We start from the raw sequence: 18,081 nt of genomic DNA on the forward strand, positions 1-18,081 counted from the left end.
ACAGGAGGAATTTTTACTGTGCAGGAGTTGACTCTGAATTAGATGGTCCTTACTGTCTCTGATGGTCGATCAATGGCCTCAGTTGACACGTACTTAACCACTAACTTCCAACTTCCCTCGAACAGCAACACTTTCCTCACTGCAGCCTGCCTGAGTTGTTATGTGGAGATTTAGCTGGCTCGGAATTCAGCGACCAGGGTGTGGAAACTGGACATCTGAGCAGCAATCTCAGCGGAGCCTCCAAAAATGTTACGCCCCTGAAAACAGGGGAGAAATAATCACGACAGTGATACGGTGTTGTATTCTCAATTCAACGTTTAGTTCAATGAGAAAAAGACCACGATTTTCCCCAGGAATATGGGTGGAGACCAGAGCAATCGATCTCCGGCTCATAGATTAAGAGCATTTCGTAGATCACAGATTAACACTTTTAGGCACTACAAAATCAAGTAATCAATATAACATTTACACATTACTCTCACAATTCGTACCCTTTGACAGATTTGAACTTTAACACAATTATATGAATGTTATCAATCTTTATCAACTGATACTGAATGCATCTTTTTAACCTTAGATGTTTTAAGATCCTCACATACTATGAACTTACTAATACTTTTTAATGTATAACAGGCTATGAATATTTCCTTTAACCTGTCACATATACGCAGTCCATAAACAGTGAAATGTAGTTCTTTACAATAAAACAATTTATTCCATGGGTTTCTTTTTTAAATTATCGTTGGTGCAAATGGTCTTATTTTACCTCCAAGAAACTAAGCAAATTAATGTGCATATGTCAACTGGACCATCAGTTGAATCTGCCTATAATGTGTTCAGGCCACTGTACTAGAATGATACACATGAATCATTAATCAATGAAACGCTCCAACCGGTAAAAGGCTCAGAGATCTGATTGATCCATACACCACTACAAAACAGTACACATACAAGCTGCATTGCTGTTATGCACTGTGTAGTAGAAGGGCTGTACAGGAAACCCGTCCTCGCTGTACTATAGCGACCTTTTGTTGTTCTCACCAAGACAATTAAACAGCCAGTGCAGTATAGGAACATTCCTGCCTACACACCAGGGCACAATGATCCTTCACACAGAAACCATCCCAAGTGGGAGAAAATGTGTTCCTTTTAGTTCCCTTCTGTTTTAAAGTGCAAATTAAGGTCCTGCTGTGGGGGTTTACAGTGCGTTAATCACTCATGCTGGCACAACACAATGCTTCCAGAACTGTGGGCTGAGTCCACAGGGACAAAAATTGGCAATAAGAGCTAATACACACGTTCAGCAGTTTAATATTTGAAAGGGATGGGCTTTTTCAAAATGTACTTGCCCTTGTCTGAGTTGTATTACTCAGCAGAATTAACCTTGTGGTGGGTTCCAAGAAACGGAAAGAGATTATAAATGAGATTGTTTGGGATACTCTGATGTAGTTGTTCTTCGACAAGGGAAACACACTGACTGACATATCGTTACCCAGGGGTGTAGGACATAGTCAGTCCAGTCCCTCAGTCTACCTGATAGCTGAAATTCAAACTTCACAATGCTGGCAGCACTGACTGCCATTCAGAAACCAGAAAATGCTAATGATATTCTAATCTTGGGCTCTGTCCCAATACTCTCGAATATCTCCCTTTAGATACAACTGATAAGTACAAGAATGGGATAAATGTCAGATCCATTAAGAGCAGTGGTGATCATGTGCACTGACTAGGATGAATTATGGGCCCTAGTTAAAGCCTATAATCTACTTATGGTCAATGTCCTGGTTAAGGTCACGTGATCAGGAAAACAGCCCAGACATATCACACATAAAAAGAGACAAGGAATAGGAAGCTATCTCTAGATTATAGGTGTGCCTCCTGTCCTCCTCTTCCCGCTAGTGTCTCTGAGGGAGCCTTGCATCATGGTGGGAGCCAGACCGTCTACCGAGGCCATTTCCCTGGGGCTTTCCAAACTGCATTGCAGGGGCTGCAACCTGCTGGACCAGTTGCTGCTGTGGTTTATTTGAACTGCCTAATTGGACAGACTCAGGCACAAGGAAATGCATGTCCATTTCCCCTCCGTGTAATTTTGTAGGAGAGGATCGAATATGAGAAGAGTGGATTTAAGTAGAGTGGAATTGAACATGACACAGCAAGCGGTAAACCAAGAGAGTAAACTCCTGTTTTAATATGCTCAGTGGAGGCTTCCTTATTAATTTTTGTTCCGAGGGCAGCTCTGCTTCCAGGGCGGAATGAATGTGATTGGTTGGATGAAAGCTCAACAGTCAGCACAGTAGGTGTGAAATAAACAGTAGATTTGCGGGTTGCCACACAAAACATTACTGGTTCAAATACTAACCCTTAACTTAACCAGTCACATTTCTTACCTAAACGTATTCCAACCCCTAAACCTAATCTTAACCAATTAGAATTTCTTGCCTAAACCTAGCCAAGCATTAAAACAAGATGGAATACGCAAACCTCCAATCTGCCTTAAATAACCTTATTACTATGCAGGTTACAAAGGACACAAAATACCTAATTTAATCTTTTATTAGAATAAGTAAAGGAAAACCTTATAAAATGTTGTATTTGTGTCTATTCGACATGAACTAGTGAGATTTAACACAGAACACGATGATGAATAATGAAATCGGCTGTTAGCGCAGCACACCCTGTAACTGGGTTTGTCAACAAGGGTATCCCTGCATCGAAAACACATGCCTCCAGAGTAGAACAAGCCAATAAACTATGTATGAGGGCCATAAAAAGTCTGGGAAGGAATCCTTCAACTTGGGTGACCCTGTTCTGGGGTTGAGGAGGACAAAATGGGACCACCTGGCCCTCTCCATGTTGACTGGGAAGGAGGTGCCCTTGAGCTGCCCAGCAGAGTGTATGATGCTCGTTGTGTCTTTACACTTCCTTAGTCCCTTAGGCAACACATCCGCTTTTAAGAGTCCTCTCTCTCCAGTAGCTTGTTCATCCATTTTGCTCTATATTTGACTTAGTTTAGAGGGCAAACTCAAAGACGCTAAGACATAACTTTAATAAGGAAGAACCTTTATCATTCATTTGCTTTGATATGAGCACATAGATTCTCTGGTGCATCAGCATTCTATTCACAGCACTTCTCCTCCTGGCTGAGTTTGCTTTACAGGACAGTGTTATTGATCCTAACAGAGCTAATCTCAAGGAAACAGGCTCCCGTGACGAGCAGGAGGTTCAACAGCACTGAAATATAGATGGTAAGCCTCCCTTGCTGACATTTCCTAACACAGCTAGCTGGCCAGTCCCGCCCTTCCCAGTAACATACTTGTGTGTGTGTGTCACAGGAGGCTGCTGAGGGGAGGACGCCTCATAATAATGACTGGAATGGAGCGGTATTAAACACATGGAAACCATGTGTTTGATGTGTTCGATACCATTCAATAGTATTCTGTTCCAGCCATTACTTTGAGCCCGGCCTCCCCAATTGAGGTGCCACCGGCCGCCTGTGGTGGGGGGCTTGATGGTAGAGTAAACAAACACAAATTAGTTCTGTGTTTGTGTGTGTGTGTGTGTGTGTGTGAACCTGTGCATGGGTGTCTGTGTATCTGGATGTATTGTTTTGTGAGTATGTGGGGCAGCACACGTGTAATGTAACACCCCTGTTCCCTAGCACATGCAGTAGCTGTCGCTGTGGTTAATTTAAATTTCAGGCTCACCTTGCCCCGCCCGCTACCCCCAGACATGTTACACTGGTGTGAGTATTACAACTGCTGGGTAATGGGACACAAAGTGGGGGATAAGGTTACCCATCCAATCCCACAGAGCGCAGCCCAACATGGCATTGGGTTGCAGATTAAAATGTTTCCAGCCAGGGCCTGGATGGACAGACTGTTTCCTCTTCCGGCCTAAAGTGAAGGCTATTGACGAGGAGTGAGTGAGGATGTCCCTGAGTACATCTCAATAGTCTAGAGTTGCTTCCTTTCCCTGTCTGCTTTCCTTCACCTGTATGATGATTCGGAAGCCCATAAAAGCAATATGGTGGATTCCTAAAATAAACGTGCTTTCACCTGTCTAATTCTTTCAGTGTGAATGAAAGGATACCAGACGAGGAAGCTGTGTAAGACTATTGAGATGCAAACTTTTCTCTTCCTTTTTCCCCACTCTCGCTCCCCTTCTATTGGTACACCACAGCTCCCCTGTCCCCGAATATGTGTAAGTGGATGGTAGAGTAAAAAGGCTTCCCCACTTTTGATCAAATCTCCAACCCCAGATCAACATGGTCATCACAGAAGGCTGCTGAGGGGAGGATGGGCTCATAATAATGGCTGGAATGGAATGGTATCAAACATGTTTCAGTTCGATACCATTCCATTAGTTCCGTTCCAGCCATTACTATGAGCTGAATTGAATTAATGATTCCCTGATCCACCTCTACGCAGATGACACTATTCTGTATATATCTGGCTCTTCTTTGGACACTGTTAACTAACCTCCAAACGAGCTTCAATGCCATACACCACTCCTTCCGTGACCTCCAACTGCTCTTAAACGCTAACTAAATGCATGCTTTTTAACCGATCGCTGCCCGCACCCGTCCGCCCGACTAGCATCACTACTTTGGACGGTTCTGACTTAGAATATGTGGACAACTACAAATACCTAGGTGTCTGGCTAGACTGTAAACTCTCCTTCCAGACTCATATTAAGCATCTCCAATCCAAAATGAAATCTAGAATCGGCTTCCTATTTCGCAACAAAGCCTCCTTCACTGACGCCGCCAAACATACCCTCGTAGAACTGACTATCTTACCAATCCTCAACTTCGGCGATGTCATTTACAAAATAGCCTCCCACACTCTACTCAGCAAACTACATGCAGTCTATCACAGTAACATCCGTTTCATCCCCAAAGCCAACACCTACTTTAGCCGCCTTTCCTTCCAGTTCTCTGCTGCCAATGACTGGAACGAATTGCAAAAATCGCTGAAGTTGGAGACTCATATCTCCCTCACTAACTTTAAACATCAGCTATCTGAACAGCTTACCGATCGCTGCAGCTGTACACAGCCCATCTGTAAATAGCCCATCCAATCTACCTACCTCATCCCCATAGTTTTTATTTACTTTTTTGCACATCATCATCTGCACATCTATCAGTCCAGTTTGAATTTTCTAAATTGTAATTACTTCGCTACTATGGCCTATTTATGGCCTTACCTCCTCACGCCATTTGCACACACTGTATATAGACTTTTTTCTATTGTGTTATTGACTGTACGTTTGTTTATTCCATGTGTAACTGTGTTGTTTTTGTTTGTTTCGCATAGCTTTGCTTTATCTTGGCTAGGTCGCCGTTGTAAGTCTATCACTCCAGTTTTAATTAGCTAAATTGTAATTACTTCGCTACTATGACCAATTTATTTTGGTAAGTTTGAACAAGACTCTGGCAAGTGTATGCACTATGTACTGTTCATACAGTACACAGTAGTCACTAGGTACATAAACAATCTAGAACATGTCTGTTAACAATTTCAATGGAGAGAGGGAGGGTAGGGATGAACCATTTCCTTTAGAACAAACCTATTCTGGGTCTGCTGAGAAAAGTATCTTGGCCCAAGGTTAGTGCCTTGGCATGCAGTATTGTCTCCCATTTCTTGAAGTTGATGTCATTGTCTTGCTCAACACACACTTGCTCCGTTTCCACTGCAACTATTCGTTCTTGCTCAACTCCTCCATGACTCCTACTTGACCAACATCAGTGTCAGATGTAAAACATGTACATCACTCCAACTGGATTGCACGTCTTTGTAATTTCCAGCACAGAGTTGTGACTCGTCTATCTACTCAGGCTTTACAGTAAGACTTCAGTACAGCACACCCTAATTCTCGCAGGATATGTCACAGATAAATACAAAAGTATGTAGCTGTCAGAAATGAAAATTACCAAGTAAAATAAATATGAATCCCAACATTTGACTTTCTGACTATATACTGTTTGGAACAGTTATTCACATTCTTTGTGTCGCTATCAGGGAACATGGTTTAACCCTGCTGGGAGACCAATGTTTCTATACACAGACCCTATGTCCTGGGGGCCATCTTGTACATCAAGCTGCTTCACCCTGCATACATTCAAGACAGCGGAGAAATGCCAATCTCTCCCGGCTGCACACTTGCTGTAGAGTTGTATCCACCAGATTACCCATGTACAGGCAGTAGGTCTATACCATGTGTAACTGGTCCTTTTACTGTGCAAAAACATTTTATGGTATGTGTGACAAGTGACCTCGCCTGAGAACTAAAGACTCATGTTAGTTCTGGAGCTAATGCTCTAGGCTTTAGCTCAGCGAGCTAACACTGTCTTGAGTTGCGTGGAAACTTTGGGTTCAATACCCAGGTCAGTAACATTTACATTGAGCACGGCAGTGAATAATGGCCTCCTTTCATGTCTAGGTTTGGTTGAATGAAGATAGAGGCCGTGTGGATTTCAGGGGTCTGGTTTGGTGGAGTTCTCCATGCATGGCCAGATGTAACAATCTACATTGACTGATCACAGGCTCAGTTTTAGTGTCAAAGCATGAAGAGAAACCGGATCTGTTACAAGGAGAACTATACAACTATACAAGACATGGTTGAGAAGGGCTGACAAAACACTGCAAGGTATTTAGTATAGAATTGGAATCCATAAGACAGCCTTTGGTCAATTTGTACAAATAATGTTGAAAGGAATACAGAAGTCAAAACAACAGTCAATAAAACACAAATACATAATGATTTAGTCACATATAAGAGAAGAGCCGTAGCTGGATGTCAGTTTGAGATTTCCCCCTTAGAAGAAGCAAATTAAGACTAGGAAGCACACCTATAGGCTGAGAGGAACCTATTTGCTGGTGCTGATGAATGCCACTGTTGAGTAAATCAGAAACTGAGGCTTGGGTAACGAGAGGCCACAAGATGGCAGACTTGTATGAAACCCCACAGAGGCCAATTCCATGTTTATTTGACGTCACTCACTCCACTTGCTCACATCGGGGCAAATCCTAACTTCCATTTAAGAAGAATTTTCACTGATGGCAATCGAGACTAAGAGAACAGAAGTGAAACTAAGTGGAAGTTATTATTTGACCACAGTGACCACACTATCAAATCCAGAGTTTTAGGAAATGAGGATATTAATGAATCGACTGCACATATGAGATGTGTTTTGTTTCATAAAGGTGATGTAATTCCTGAAATGTAATGTTTTGTTATAGTGGATTACTAAAATGTAGTATTTTCAGACCTGTGATGAAAACTACTGTGGATCTCTCGGTGGTCCCCCCTCCAGTATACACTGAGTATACCAAACATTAGGAACAGATTTTGCCCTCAGAACAGCCTCAATTCATCAGGGCATGGACTCCACAAGGTGTCTAAAGTTTTCCACAAGGATGCTGGCCTATGTTGACTCCAATGCTTCCCACAGTTGTGTCAAGTTAGCTGGATGTCCTTTGGGTGGTAGATCATTCGTGATACACACAGAAAACTGTTGAATGTGAAAAAACCCAGCAGCGTGGCAGTTATTGACACAGACCTGGCACCTACTGCCATACCTTGTTCAAAGGAACTTAAATATTTTGTCTTGCCCATTCACCCTCTGAAGGGCACACATACACAATCCATGTCTCAAGGCTTAAAAATCCTTATTCAACCTGTCCCCCCCCCCCCCTTCATCTACACTGATGGAAGTGGATTTAACAAGTGACATCAATAAGGGATCACATTTTTCACCTGGATTCACCTGGTCAGTCTATGTCATGGAAAGAGCAGGTGTTCTTAATGTTTTGTATTCTCAGTGTATGTCAGGACAGTTCTGTTTCATTGGGCTTTCCAGATACGTATGTTTTCCTCTAATTAACATTGCCTGAGGACAGGCTCAGTTTTTGGAATGTAGGAATTCCAGATAGTTTTTTTTCTCTCCAGAATTTAATGACTTCAATATTGCTGGTCTACACAGCTTTTCCTAACCAAAATCAGAAAATGTATGTCTATATGAACATTAAGTTATTGTCATTTGTCATAATTTGCCAACCCAGGCTCCATTGTCACTTAAAACAGCTGCCGAATTATAACACCATGCCAACACATTTTAAAGATGTTTTAGATGTTCAAGTTGTTTCAAGATTATTTTCATGTTCATATTACTATACATGTAGTATATATGTATTCAATTAAGATGTGTTTATAATACAGCCCATTCAATTGCAATATTTTTACACTTCCAACACTTTCACCAGAAAAGATGACTGATTCAACTCGATACTGTACAGCTAGTATTGTGATAGAAAGGGAATTCCCATCAACTAGTATAAATATAGTGGGTAAAGGCTATGATGGTATCTAACAACTTGCGTTCACTGGTCGGTCAATTGTATCAGCAAATTCCTTGAAGTGCCATCAACCCAAAGGCAATGAACATTCTGATAGGTGAGTAGTACAAGTCCCTCCTTCACTGCTGGTAGACTGACTGACTTCACAACAACTGGATATGAGAAAGAATGCAACAAGTAATGTAAAACGTGGAATATATTCTCGTAGACAATTTATTAGATGGACAGTTTTTAAACGACAAAGTGTAAAATTAGGATGTTTCAACTTTTTAGTTCAGACAAAAGTTATTTCAGAGAAAGAAGGATACTTCAGAGCAGGTCAAATAGTTGATGGAATCAAGGCTATCATTGAGTTATCACTGTAAAAGATAGTTTGAAGTTATAGCTATGGATTTATTTTTAAAGGTGCAGGTATTTTTGACAGGGGTTCCTGTTCCTCTGTTGCTATTTTTAACTAGGTTATACTCACGGGGATGTGGGTAATTTGCAAGGGCAAATGGGACAGATATTGCATATTCATATCAACCAATGATCACACAGTTTCATCACAACCCCGATTTCGACATTGCATTAAACCGGAGGTTCGGAAGCTATAACAGAGGCAACGTTGTTCTCTACAGTTTTCGCCATTCTCTGCAACATGGCCAGCTACGGTCAAAGCGCACCGATCTTGGAGTATTCTGGCGAGGCGGGTCAACTAGTCGACGATCCAGAATTCAACCTGTCCGTAGAAAACAGCAAGAGTTTGATCAAAAAGGTGTTGGATGCTATTCCTGAGACACACACATCGTGCATTCATTCTGAGGTAAGTGGATCGGCCTCGGCTAAGCCCACTAACGTTACTTCTGCCCGTGGCAGGCTGTACCAGACACCACCGTTTGTGTATCTGTGGGGAGAGTGAGCTGTATAGGCCAAATCCAATCAGATGTATTATCATTCTCCATATTACAGGAAATGTACATTTAATAGCATACACAAGCATTGAAGAAGCTGTTACCATTCTGGACGATGTTTTTATGTCTATGGTGGTCTGATCGTGCACAAAAAATGTCACCTGTAGCCTATATAGGCCTACTATTACGCACAAAATGTATCCATTTTTGATAGGTGGAATCAGTTATTTTAGTTGGAAATTCCACTCAGTTTAGATAAGTACTTAATGGACGTCCAATGTTCTAATTCTAAACATTGGTTTTCTAATCCTGTCTTTTGGCCCTCAGACCCTGATTCTTAACTCGAGCAGTGAGAACAGGAAACTACAATACCTGGCGATCAATCTTGGCATCCCCTCTGCTCCCACACTCAAAGCCTTGACAGATAACTTTACTTTGGTGAGCGTCAGACTCTGCACTACAGCCTCTATGCCTAATTCACGTGAATATGAAGACCAGGTTCAGGATGAAATATGTTACTACCTGGAGCCTATAGTAGTATAGTGACAGCCAGACCTTCCCAGGAACAACTCTAGGCCTGGATTAGAAAATATAAGAAATATGGCATCTGAAAATGATATCAGCCCTAGAAATAAGGCATTGCTTTGACATTTGAGGTCTCTCCATCAGGAGACCTGTCTGAGACGTATGTCAGAGGGACTACAGGTGCACCAGGACCTGCTAAGAGCTGTCGTACAACGCCTGGCCAACACAGAGAGAATCACTGCACTGCTGACTGATATCAGAGATCTCCGTGTCCAGATCAACAGGGTGAGGCTCCCTGTAAAACGACTTATACACCATGCACGCATACACAGTATTATAAAATCCCTTGGATTCAAATACTGTTCCGACATAAATGCTGATTGATTATAGAGTTCTTTGTAATTAGAGTTCTTTGTATCTCCAGATGCTGAAAGCGGTCCAAGTGGCGGAGAGCCCGGTGGCGGTGCTGCCCACAGCCACAAGCCTGGCCTCTCGTCTCACTGGGGACTATGAGGTTCAGGTAGCCACACATCTGACTCTGGTGCAGCTCCAAAGCTTTGGCCAGGACATAGTCCGCAGTCTAAGGAACATAGCCCAAGCAAATGGGCAGAGCGATTGACCCAAAACTGACTTGAAATTGCCATGTTTTTATGGTGATCTATTTTATTTATTTATTTATGATCTATTTATTATTTAGTATATTTATGATTAGATGTGTATTTATAAAATGCTTAAAATATCATTTAAATGCTTTTTTACATGTTCCAATTACAGTGCATTTGGAAAGTATTCAGACCCCTTGACTTTTTCCAGATTTTGTTACAGTACAGCCTTATTCTAAAATTGACTAAATTGTCCCTCCCCCCTAAAATCTACACATATAATACTCCATAATGACAGCGCAAAAACAGGTTTTTAGAATTTTTAGCAAATGTATATTTTGGGGCGCCAGGTAGCCTAGTGGTTAGAGCATTGGGCCAGTAACCGAAAGGTTGCTAGATCGAATCCCAGAGCTATAAAGGTAAAAATCTGTCGTTTTGCCACTAAACAAGGCACTGTTCCTAGGCCATCATTGTAAATTAGAATTTGTTCTTAAATTTATTTAATATATATTACATTTACATAAGTATTCACACCCTTTGCTCAGTATATTGTTGAATCACTGTTGGCAGTGATTACAGCCTAGAGTCTTCTTGGGTATGACACTACAAGCTTGGCACACCTGTACTCCCAATCTTCTCTGCAGATCCTCTCAAGCTCTGTCAGGTTGGATGGGGAGCGTCACTGCACAGCTATTTTCAGGTCTCCAGAGATGTTCGATCATGTTCAAATCCGGGCTCTGGCTGGGCCACTCAAGGTCATTCAGAGACTTGTCCCGAAGCCACTCCTGTGTTGTCTTGGCTGTGTGCTTAGGGTTGTTGTCCTGTTGGAGTTCTCGAGTGCTCTGGAGCAGGTTTTTAAAATCAAGGACCTCTCTGTAATTTGCTCTGTTCATCTTTTCCGTGATCCTGACTAGTCTCCCGGTCCCTGCCGCTGAAAAACATCCCCACAGCATGATGCTGCCACCACCATGCTTCACCGTAGGGATAGTGCCAGGTTTCCTCCAGATGCGACGCTTGGCATTCAGGCCAAAGAGTTCAATCTTGGTTTCATTAGACCAGAGAATCTTGTTTCTCAGTCAGAAACTTTATGTGCCTTTTGGCAAACTACACATGGGTTGTCATGTGCCTTTTACTGAAGAGTGGCTTCCGCCTGGCCACTCTACCATAAAGGCCTGATTGGTGGAGTGCTGCAGAGATGGTTGTTCTTCTGGAAGGTTCTCCCATCTGCATAGAGGAACTCTAGAGCTCTGTCAGAGTGACCATCGGGTTCTTGGTCATCTCCCTGACCAAGGGCCTTCGCCCCCAATTGCTCAGTTTGGCCAGGCGGCCAAGTCTAGGAAGAGTCTTGGTGGTTCCAAACTTATTCCATTTAAGAACGATGGAGGCCATTGTGTTCTTGGGGACCTTCAATGCAGCAGACATTCACCTCAGGATTCACCTGAGCTCAATTTCAAGTCTCATAGCAAAGGGTTTTAATACTTATGTACATTTTTTGACCCGCCAATCCGCGCTCCTTAACACCTGCCCGCTTATCCAGGGAAACCAGCCGCACCAATGTGTCGGAGGAAACACAGCTCATTTGACCACTGAAGTCAGCCTGCCACAAGGGGTCGCTAGAGTGTGATAAGCCAAGTAAAGCCCCCCGGCCAGAACTGCCAATTGTGCAACGTCCTTTGGGACTCCCGGTCACGGCCGGTTGTGACATAGCCTGGGATCAAACCTGGGTCTGTAGTGACACCTAAAGCACTGCGATGCACTGCCTTAGATCGCTGCGCCACTCGGGAGGCCCTGTTTTTAAAATTTTGTATAAAACCCGTTTTCGCTTTGTCATTATGGGGTATTGTTTGTAGATAAATGTAATCCATTTTAGAATAAAGCTGTAACATAACATGTGGAGAAAGTCAAGGGGTCTGAATACTTTCCAAATGCACTGCAAGCCTACTCAATTATTGGCCTGTATGCTTTGTGAGCAACCCTTGTAGTAAGCTTCATAAGCTGTAATCAACTTTTGTCCCAGGGTGTCATTGAGGAAGTTTTTTTTAGGGGTTATACATGAATCCACCATTTGTATTTCATAAGTTCTATGAAAATGTACTGTTTTTTTACAGAGACAATTGCTTGCAAGTATCTGTATGTTATACTTCATTTTGGAGTTATTGGTACATTTTATTTTGTCAAATGCAATGCATTAGTGCTCACCAAATATACACTGAACAAAAATATTAACATGTTCGTCCCATGTTTCATGAGCTGAAATAAAAAAGAACCCAAAAATGTTCAATATGCACAAAAAGCTTCTTTCTCTAAATTGTTTAGTTTACAACCCTGTTAGTGAGCATTTTTCCTTTACCAAGATAATCCATCCACCTGAGAGGTGTGGCATACCAAGAAGCTGATTAAACAGCATGATCATTACATACCTTGTGCTTGGGACAATACAAGACCACTTGGAAATGTGCAGTTTCATCACACAACACAATACTACAGATGGCTCAAGTTGAGAGAACGTGCAATTGGCATGCCGTCTGCAGGAATGTCCTCCAGAGCTGTTTGCCAGAGAATTGTAAGTTTATTTTTCTACCATAAGCCACCTCCAGTTAAGTTTTAGAGAATGTGGCAGTACATCAAACCGGCCTCACAGCCGCAGACCACGTGCATGGCGTTGTGTGGGCGAGTGGTTTGATGTTAACGTTGTGAACAGAGTGGCTGTGTGTTTATGGTATGGGCAGGCATAAGTTATGGACAATGAACACAATTGCATTTTAGCAATGGCAATTTGAATGAACAGAGATATCGTGATGAGATCCTGAAACCCATTGTGCTATTCATCCGCTGCCATCACATCTTTCAGCATTATAATACACCATGTCGAAAGGATTTGTACACAATTCCTGGAAGCAGAAAATGTCTCAGTTCTTCCATGGCCTGCATACTCACCAGACATTTCACACATTGAGCATGTTTGGGATGCCCTGGATCGACATATGACAGCGTGTTCCAGTTCTTGCCAATATTCAGCAACTTCGCACAGCCATTGAAGAAGAGTGGGACAACATTCCACAGGCTACAATCAACAGCCTGTTCAAACTCTATGCAAAGGAGATGTCTCGCTGCATAAGGCAAATGGTGGTCACACCAGATACGGACTGGTTTTCTGATCTACACCTTTTAAAATATATATATTTCTTAAGGTATCTGTGACCAACAGATGCATATCTGTATTCCCAGTCATGTGAAATCCATAGATTAGGGCCTAATGAATTTATTTCAATTGACTGATTTCCTTATATGAACTTGTTGCATGTTACGTTATATTTGTGTTAAGTATAATAACAAAAATTAGGTTTGCAATTGCCAAATATGGTAGGACACGGGTTGTCTAGTAAAAGCAGTTGTTCCTTAAAAGCCGTGTGTCTAGATGCTTGGTTGACCGTCTACAGAGGAAATTAAGGATTATTAGACAGTGAGTAAGCATCTTCTGTGAACCCGAAAGTAACATTTAGACTGTTATGTCTAATGACATGCTTTATTTCCCTCCCCCATCCAGGGACTTCATTTAGGAAGTTATGCAAGGCTAGATGACTGATAAGCACGAGCTCACTAAGAATCACCAGTGGGGTGTTCCTTCAAAGGCCCGGGGAATATCACTCAGAGAGCATCACACCACCATGTGACAGTGAAGAGGTTGAACATGTGGGATTATGGTTATTGTGGTCATGTTCATTTGGCATCAAACGGAAGAAAATGGTCTGAAACAGGGATTAACTACCAATAACAAATGCTTATTTTCATTTTCAGTTGCAAAACATTCTGCTATGATGTGCCCTAAAGAATAAGGCCCTTTCTGTCTCAAAACAATGCCATGTGATCATCCGTCATGGGTAAGGCCCTGTGTTTTGGTTATTCATGTCATATGACCTAGATTTTTTTTCCTTACCCAGAAATGAGAATAAGACACAAAATCTGAGGATGGTGCTGGACCATCTGACTTAAAGCTTAATCAAACTGTCCCCTTTTTATAAGGTTAAAATCCAGGTCATGTGACATGATTAAACAAAACACAGGAACCTAGTGATGGGATAGTGACATTCACTAGCCATATGTTTGATAACGACAAAAACAAAGCAAGCAACGGGAGGAAGTCACTGTAAACAATGTTACAGGTAGGTAGCCTATTACTCTAGCAAGGAGCACTGAAGGTCAATTAACGCACATTACCATTCAAAAGTTGACACATCTAGTCATTCCAGGGTTCTTCTTTATTTTTACTATTTTCTACACCTGTGAAATAATAGTGAAGACAAACTATGAAATAACACATATGGAATCATGTCATGCCCAATAAAGTGTTAAACAAATCAAAATATATTTTATATTTGGCAAAGGGTGGCGACTTTGAAGAATCTCAAATATATTTACATTTGTTTAACACTTTTTTGGTTACTACATGATTCCATATATTCTTTCATAGTTTTGATGTCTTCGCTATTATTCTACAATGTAGAAAATTGTCAAAATAAAGAAAAACCTTTGAATGAGTAGGTGTCCAAACTTTTGACTGGTACTGTATATACTTTGTATTTAAGTGAAAATATTTGAATTCTGAAAATTATCAGCATACTGAAAAACACCTATAAAATATCTTAATTTAGAAGGTATTTACATTTTCATGAGGCGTTATTATAATGACAATATGTACACTTTTTATGAATAATGATTCCAAGATTGTGAAAACATTTAATTTGACAGTTTTGTATTACTGACCATAGAGACTATCAAAATGAAAGAAAGCCTAAATTTGAATGAATGATGAAGCAATCAGGATTACATAACAGTTGTTAACCAACTTTGGAGTATCGTGAAACTGGCATTTCTATGCCAAAGTGATGAAACACCATCTAAGTGGAGTCCCAAGCTTTGAAGTGTGAATCCTAACTTCCACTTTGTCAGATCTTCTCTTAGTCTAACATTGACACTAATGCATGACTAAGTAAAATGCTTATTTATTTGTGAAGCTGGTTTCGCCCCTGAGTGACTGGGGAAATAGAATCCATGGAGAAGGCAGAGGTGGGTGAGCTGAGCCCTGGGAACCATCAGGGTACCATAAGACTAAGCTGGCCTTTGCTGCTACGCTCCTCCCCAGGGGCAGAGTCAGGTCAGTGATGCCCACGACCGACCGACAGACAGACAGACAACACACGACACACTTCTTACGTGGCATTCTCCAGATTCTAACTATTTATATACAGTTGAAGTTGGAAGTTTACATGTCGTTTTTCAACCACTCCACAAATTTCTTGTTAACAAACTATAGTTTTGGCAAGTCGGTTAGGACATCAACTTTGTGCATGACATGACATTTTTCAAACAATTGTTTACAGACAGATTTCACTTATAATTCACTATCACAATTCCAGTGGGTCAGAAGTTTACATACACTAAGTTGACTGTGACTTTAAACAGAAAGAAAATTATGTAATGGCTTTAGAAGCTTCTGAAAGGCTAACTGACATAATTTGAGTCAATTGGAGGTGTGTCTGTGGATGTATTTCAAGGCCTACCATCAAACTCAGTGCCCCTTTGCTGACATCATGGGAAAATCAAAAGAAATCAGCCAAGATCTCAGAAAAACAAATTGTAGACATCCACAAGTCTGGTTCATCCTTGGGAGCAATTTCCAAACGCCTGAAGGTACCACGTTCATTTGTACAAACAATAGCACGCAAGTATAAACACCATGGGACCACACAGCAGTCATACCGCTCAGGAAGGAGACGTGTTCTGTCTCCTAGAGACGTACTTTGGTGTGAAAAGTGCAAATCAATCCCAGAACAGCAGCAAAGGACCTTGAAGATGCTGGAGGAAACAGGTACAAAACATTCTATATCCACAGTAAAATTGGTCCTATAGCGACATAACCTGAAAGGCCGTTCAGCAAGGAAGAAGGCACTGCTCCAAAAACCACCATAAAAAAGCCAGACTACAGTTTGCAACTGCACATGGGGACAAAGATCGTACTTTTTGGAGAAATGTCCTCTGGTCTGATGAAACAAAAATAAAACTGCTTGGCCATAATGACCATCGTTATATTTGGAGGATAAAGGGGGATGCTTGCAAGCCGAAGAACACCATCCCAACCGTGAAGCATGGGGGTGGCAGCATCACGTTGTGGGGGTGCATTGCTGCAGGAGGGACTGGTGCACTTCACAAAATAGATGGTATCATGAGGACAAGAAAATGATGTGGATATATTGAAGTAACATCAGTCAGGAAATGAAAGTTTGGTCGCAAATGGGTCTTCCAGATGGACAATGACCCCAAGCATACTTCCAAAGTTGTGGCAAAATGGCCTAAGGACAACACAGTCAAGGTATTGGGAGTGGCCATCACAAAGCCGTGACCTCAATCCAAAAGAACATTTGTGGGAAGAACTGAAAAAGTGTGTGCGAGCAAGGAGGCCTACAAACCTGACTCAGTTACACTAGCTATGTCAGGAGGAATGGGCCAAAATTCACCCAACTTATTGTGGGAAGCTTGTGGAAGGCTACCCGAAACGTTTGACACAAGTTAAACAATGTAAAGGCAATGCTACCAAATACTAATTGAGTGTATGTAAACTTCTGACCCACTGGGCATGTGATGAAAAAAGTAAAAGCTGAAATAAATTATTCTCTCTACTATTATTCTGACATTTCACATTCTTGTGGTGATCCTAACTGACATAAAACAGGGAATTATTACTAGGATTAAATGTCAGGAATTGTGAAAAACCGAGTTTAAATTTATTTTGCTTAGGTTTATGTAAACTTCCAACTTCAACTGTAGCTCTTCAAATCATAAAATAATACAATTCAATAAAAGTATGAACAAAGAAACAAGATGAATGAGAAGTAATTTTTTAAATTACATACATTAAAAGCATCATTATAAAAGTGTGGATGCAAGAATGAGGTCAGCTAGAGACTTGGGGCCAGATGTACTAAGATTTTTTTTAAACATAGAAGGTAGAAATAGTAAAATTATCGTTATCAAAAGAAATGAAGAAAAAAAAACTCATTGCAGGAATATGTCTCCCCAGAATGTGTTGAGTAAAAATCCCATGTCGAGGTCACATTTCTTACCTAAGTTGCGTAGAACTAACAATCAACTGTTATCACTACATAACTACTCTCCTTCCCCTAGACTACCACAGTTCATCTCCCCCACGGTCAACTCCCCTCTCTCCCACTCACCATGGTGAAAGGCATGAACTACAATATGCTCCCACAGCTGCCTTTTTCCAGGCACTCCACACACTCCTTCATGAAGCTCTGCACAAACTGGGTGTGTGGCCCCGCTGTCTTGGAGCCCAGGACGGATGAGATCAGCAGTAACAGGTTGGCTTTAGAGGGAGAAAGAGAGAGAGCAGAGTGGATCCGTCCTGGGCTCCACTAAATCACATTTTAGTCATTTAGCAGACGCTCTTATCCAGAGCGACTTAATCAAACATATAAGCTAGAATGAAATCGTTATGAAAAGCACTAAAACATTAAAGGCATGCCCTGGTAAGCCATACTGGTAAGCCACAATGCCTAATAGGTGCTAAAGCTTTGAGACCGGCGCATGCATGGTTCTAACCTAGGACGTGGTTGAGAGGGTCCCTCATGTTGACCGTGTGGAGCTGGGAGGCCGATAGGGAGGTGGACATGGAGCGGTCACCTACAA

At 41.6% G+C, this 18,081-nt stretch overlaps 2 protein-coding genes across 8 annotated transcripts in view; one reads left to right on the forward strand and one right to left on the reverse strand.

The window, feature by feature from the left end:
* The first annotated feature begins 7,810 nt into the window (after nucleotides 1-7,810).
* Nucleotides 7,811-10,748, forward strand: csf3a (colony stimulating factor 3 (granulocyte) a). Its single transcript, XM_020453777.2, has 5 exons — nucleotides 7,811-8,454; nucleotides 8,978-9,162; nucleotides 9,578-9,688; nucleotides 9,920-10,060; nucleotides 10,200-10,748. The coding sequence occupies exons 1-5, from the start codon at nucleotides 8,439-8,441 to the stop codon at nucleotides 10,392-10,394; spliced, it is 648 nt and encodes a 215-aa protein (XP_020309366.1). The 5' UTR covers nucleotides 7,811-8,438; the 3' UTR covers nucleotides 10,395-10,748.
* The window catches only part of LOC109865523 (mediator of RNA polymerase II transcription subunit 24-like), a 38,235-nt gene continuing 28,706 nt past the window's right edge, over nucleotides 8,553-18,081 (reverse strand). For 4 of the 7 annotated variants that reach the window (XM_020453772.2, XM_020453775.2, XM_020453769.2 and 1 more), the window contains 2 exons: nucleotides 17,995-18,075; nucleotides 17,262-17,758 (listed from right to left, as the gene is read on the reverse strand). In XM_020453772.2, the coding sequence (XP_020309361.1) occupies nucleotides 17,628-17,758; nucleotides 17,995-18,075 (212 nt within the window). In that variant the 3' untranslated portion in view covers nucleotides 17,262-17,627. Of the gene's footprint in view, nucleotides 9,079-17,261; nucleotides 17,759-17,994; nucleotides 18,076-18,081 lie in introns of those variants that run through there. The other 3 variants (XM_020453770.2, XR_004204456.1, XR_002251576.2) reach the window with 3 other exon arrangements.

Source organism: Oncorhynchus kisutch, linkage group LG20, assembly GCF_002021735.2.
Source record: "Oncorhynchus kisutch isolate 150728-3 linkage group LG20, Okis_V2, whole genome shotgun sequence".
NCBI classification, from domain to species: Eukaryota; Metazoa; Chordata; class Actinopteri; order Salmoniformes; family Salmonidae; genus Oncorhynchus; species Oncorhynchus kisutch.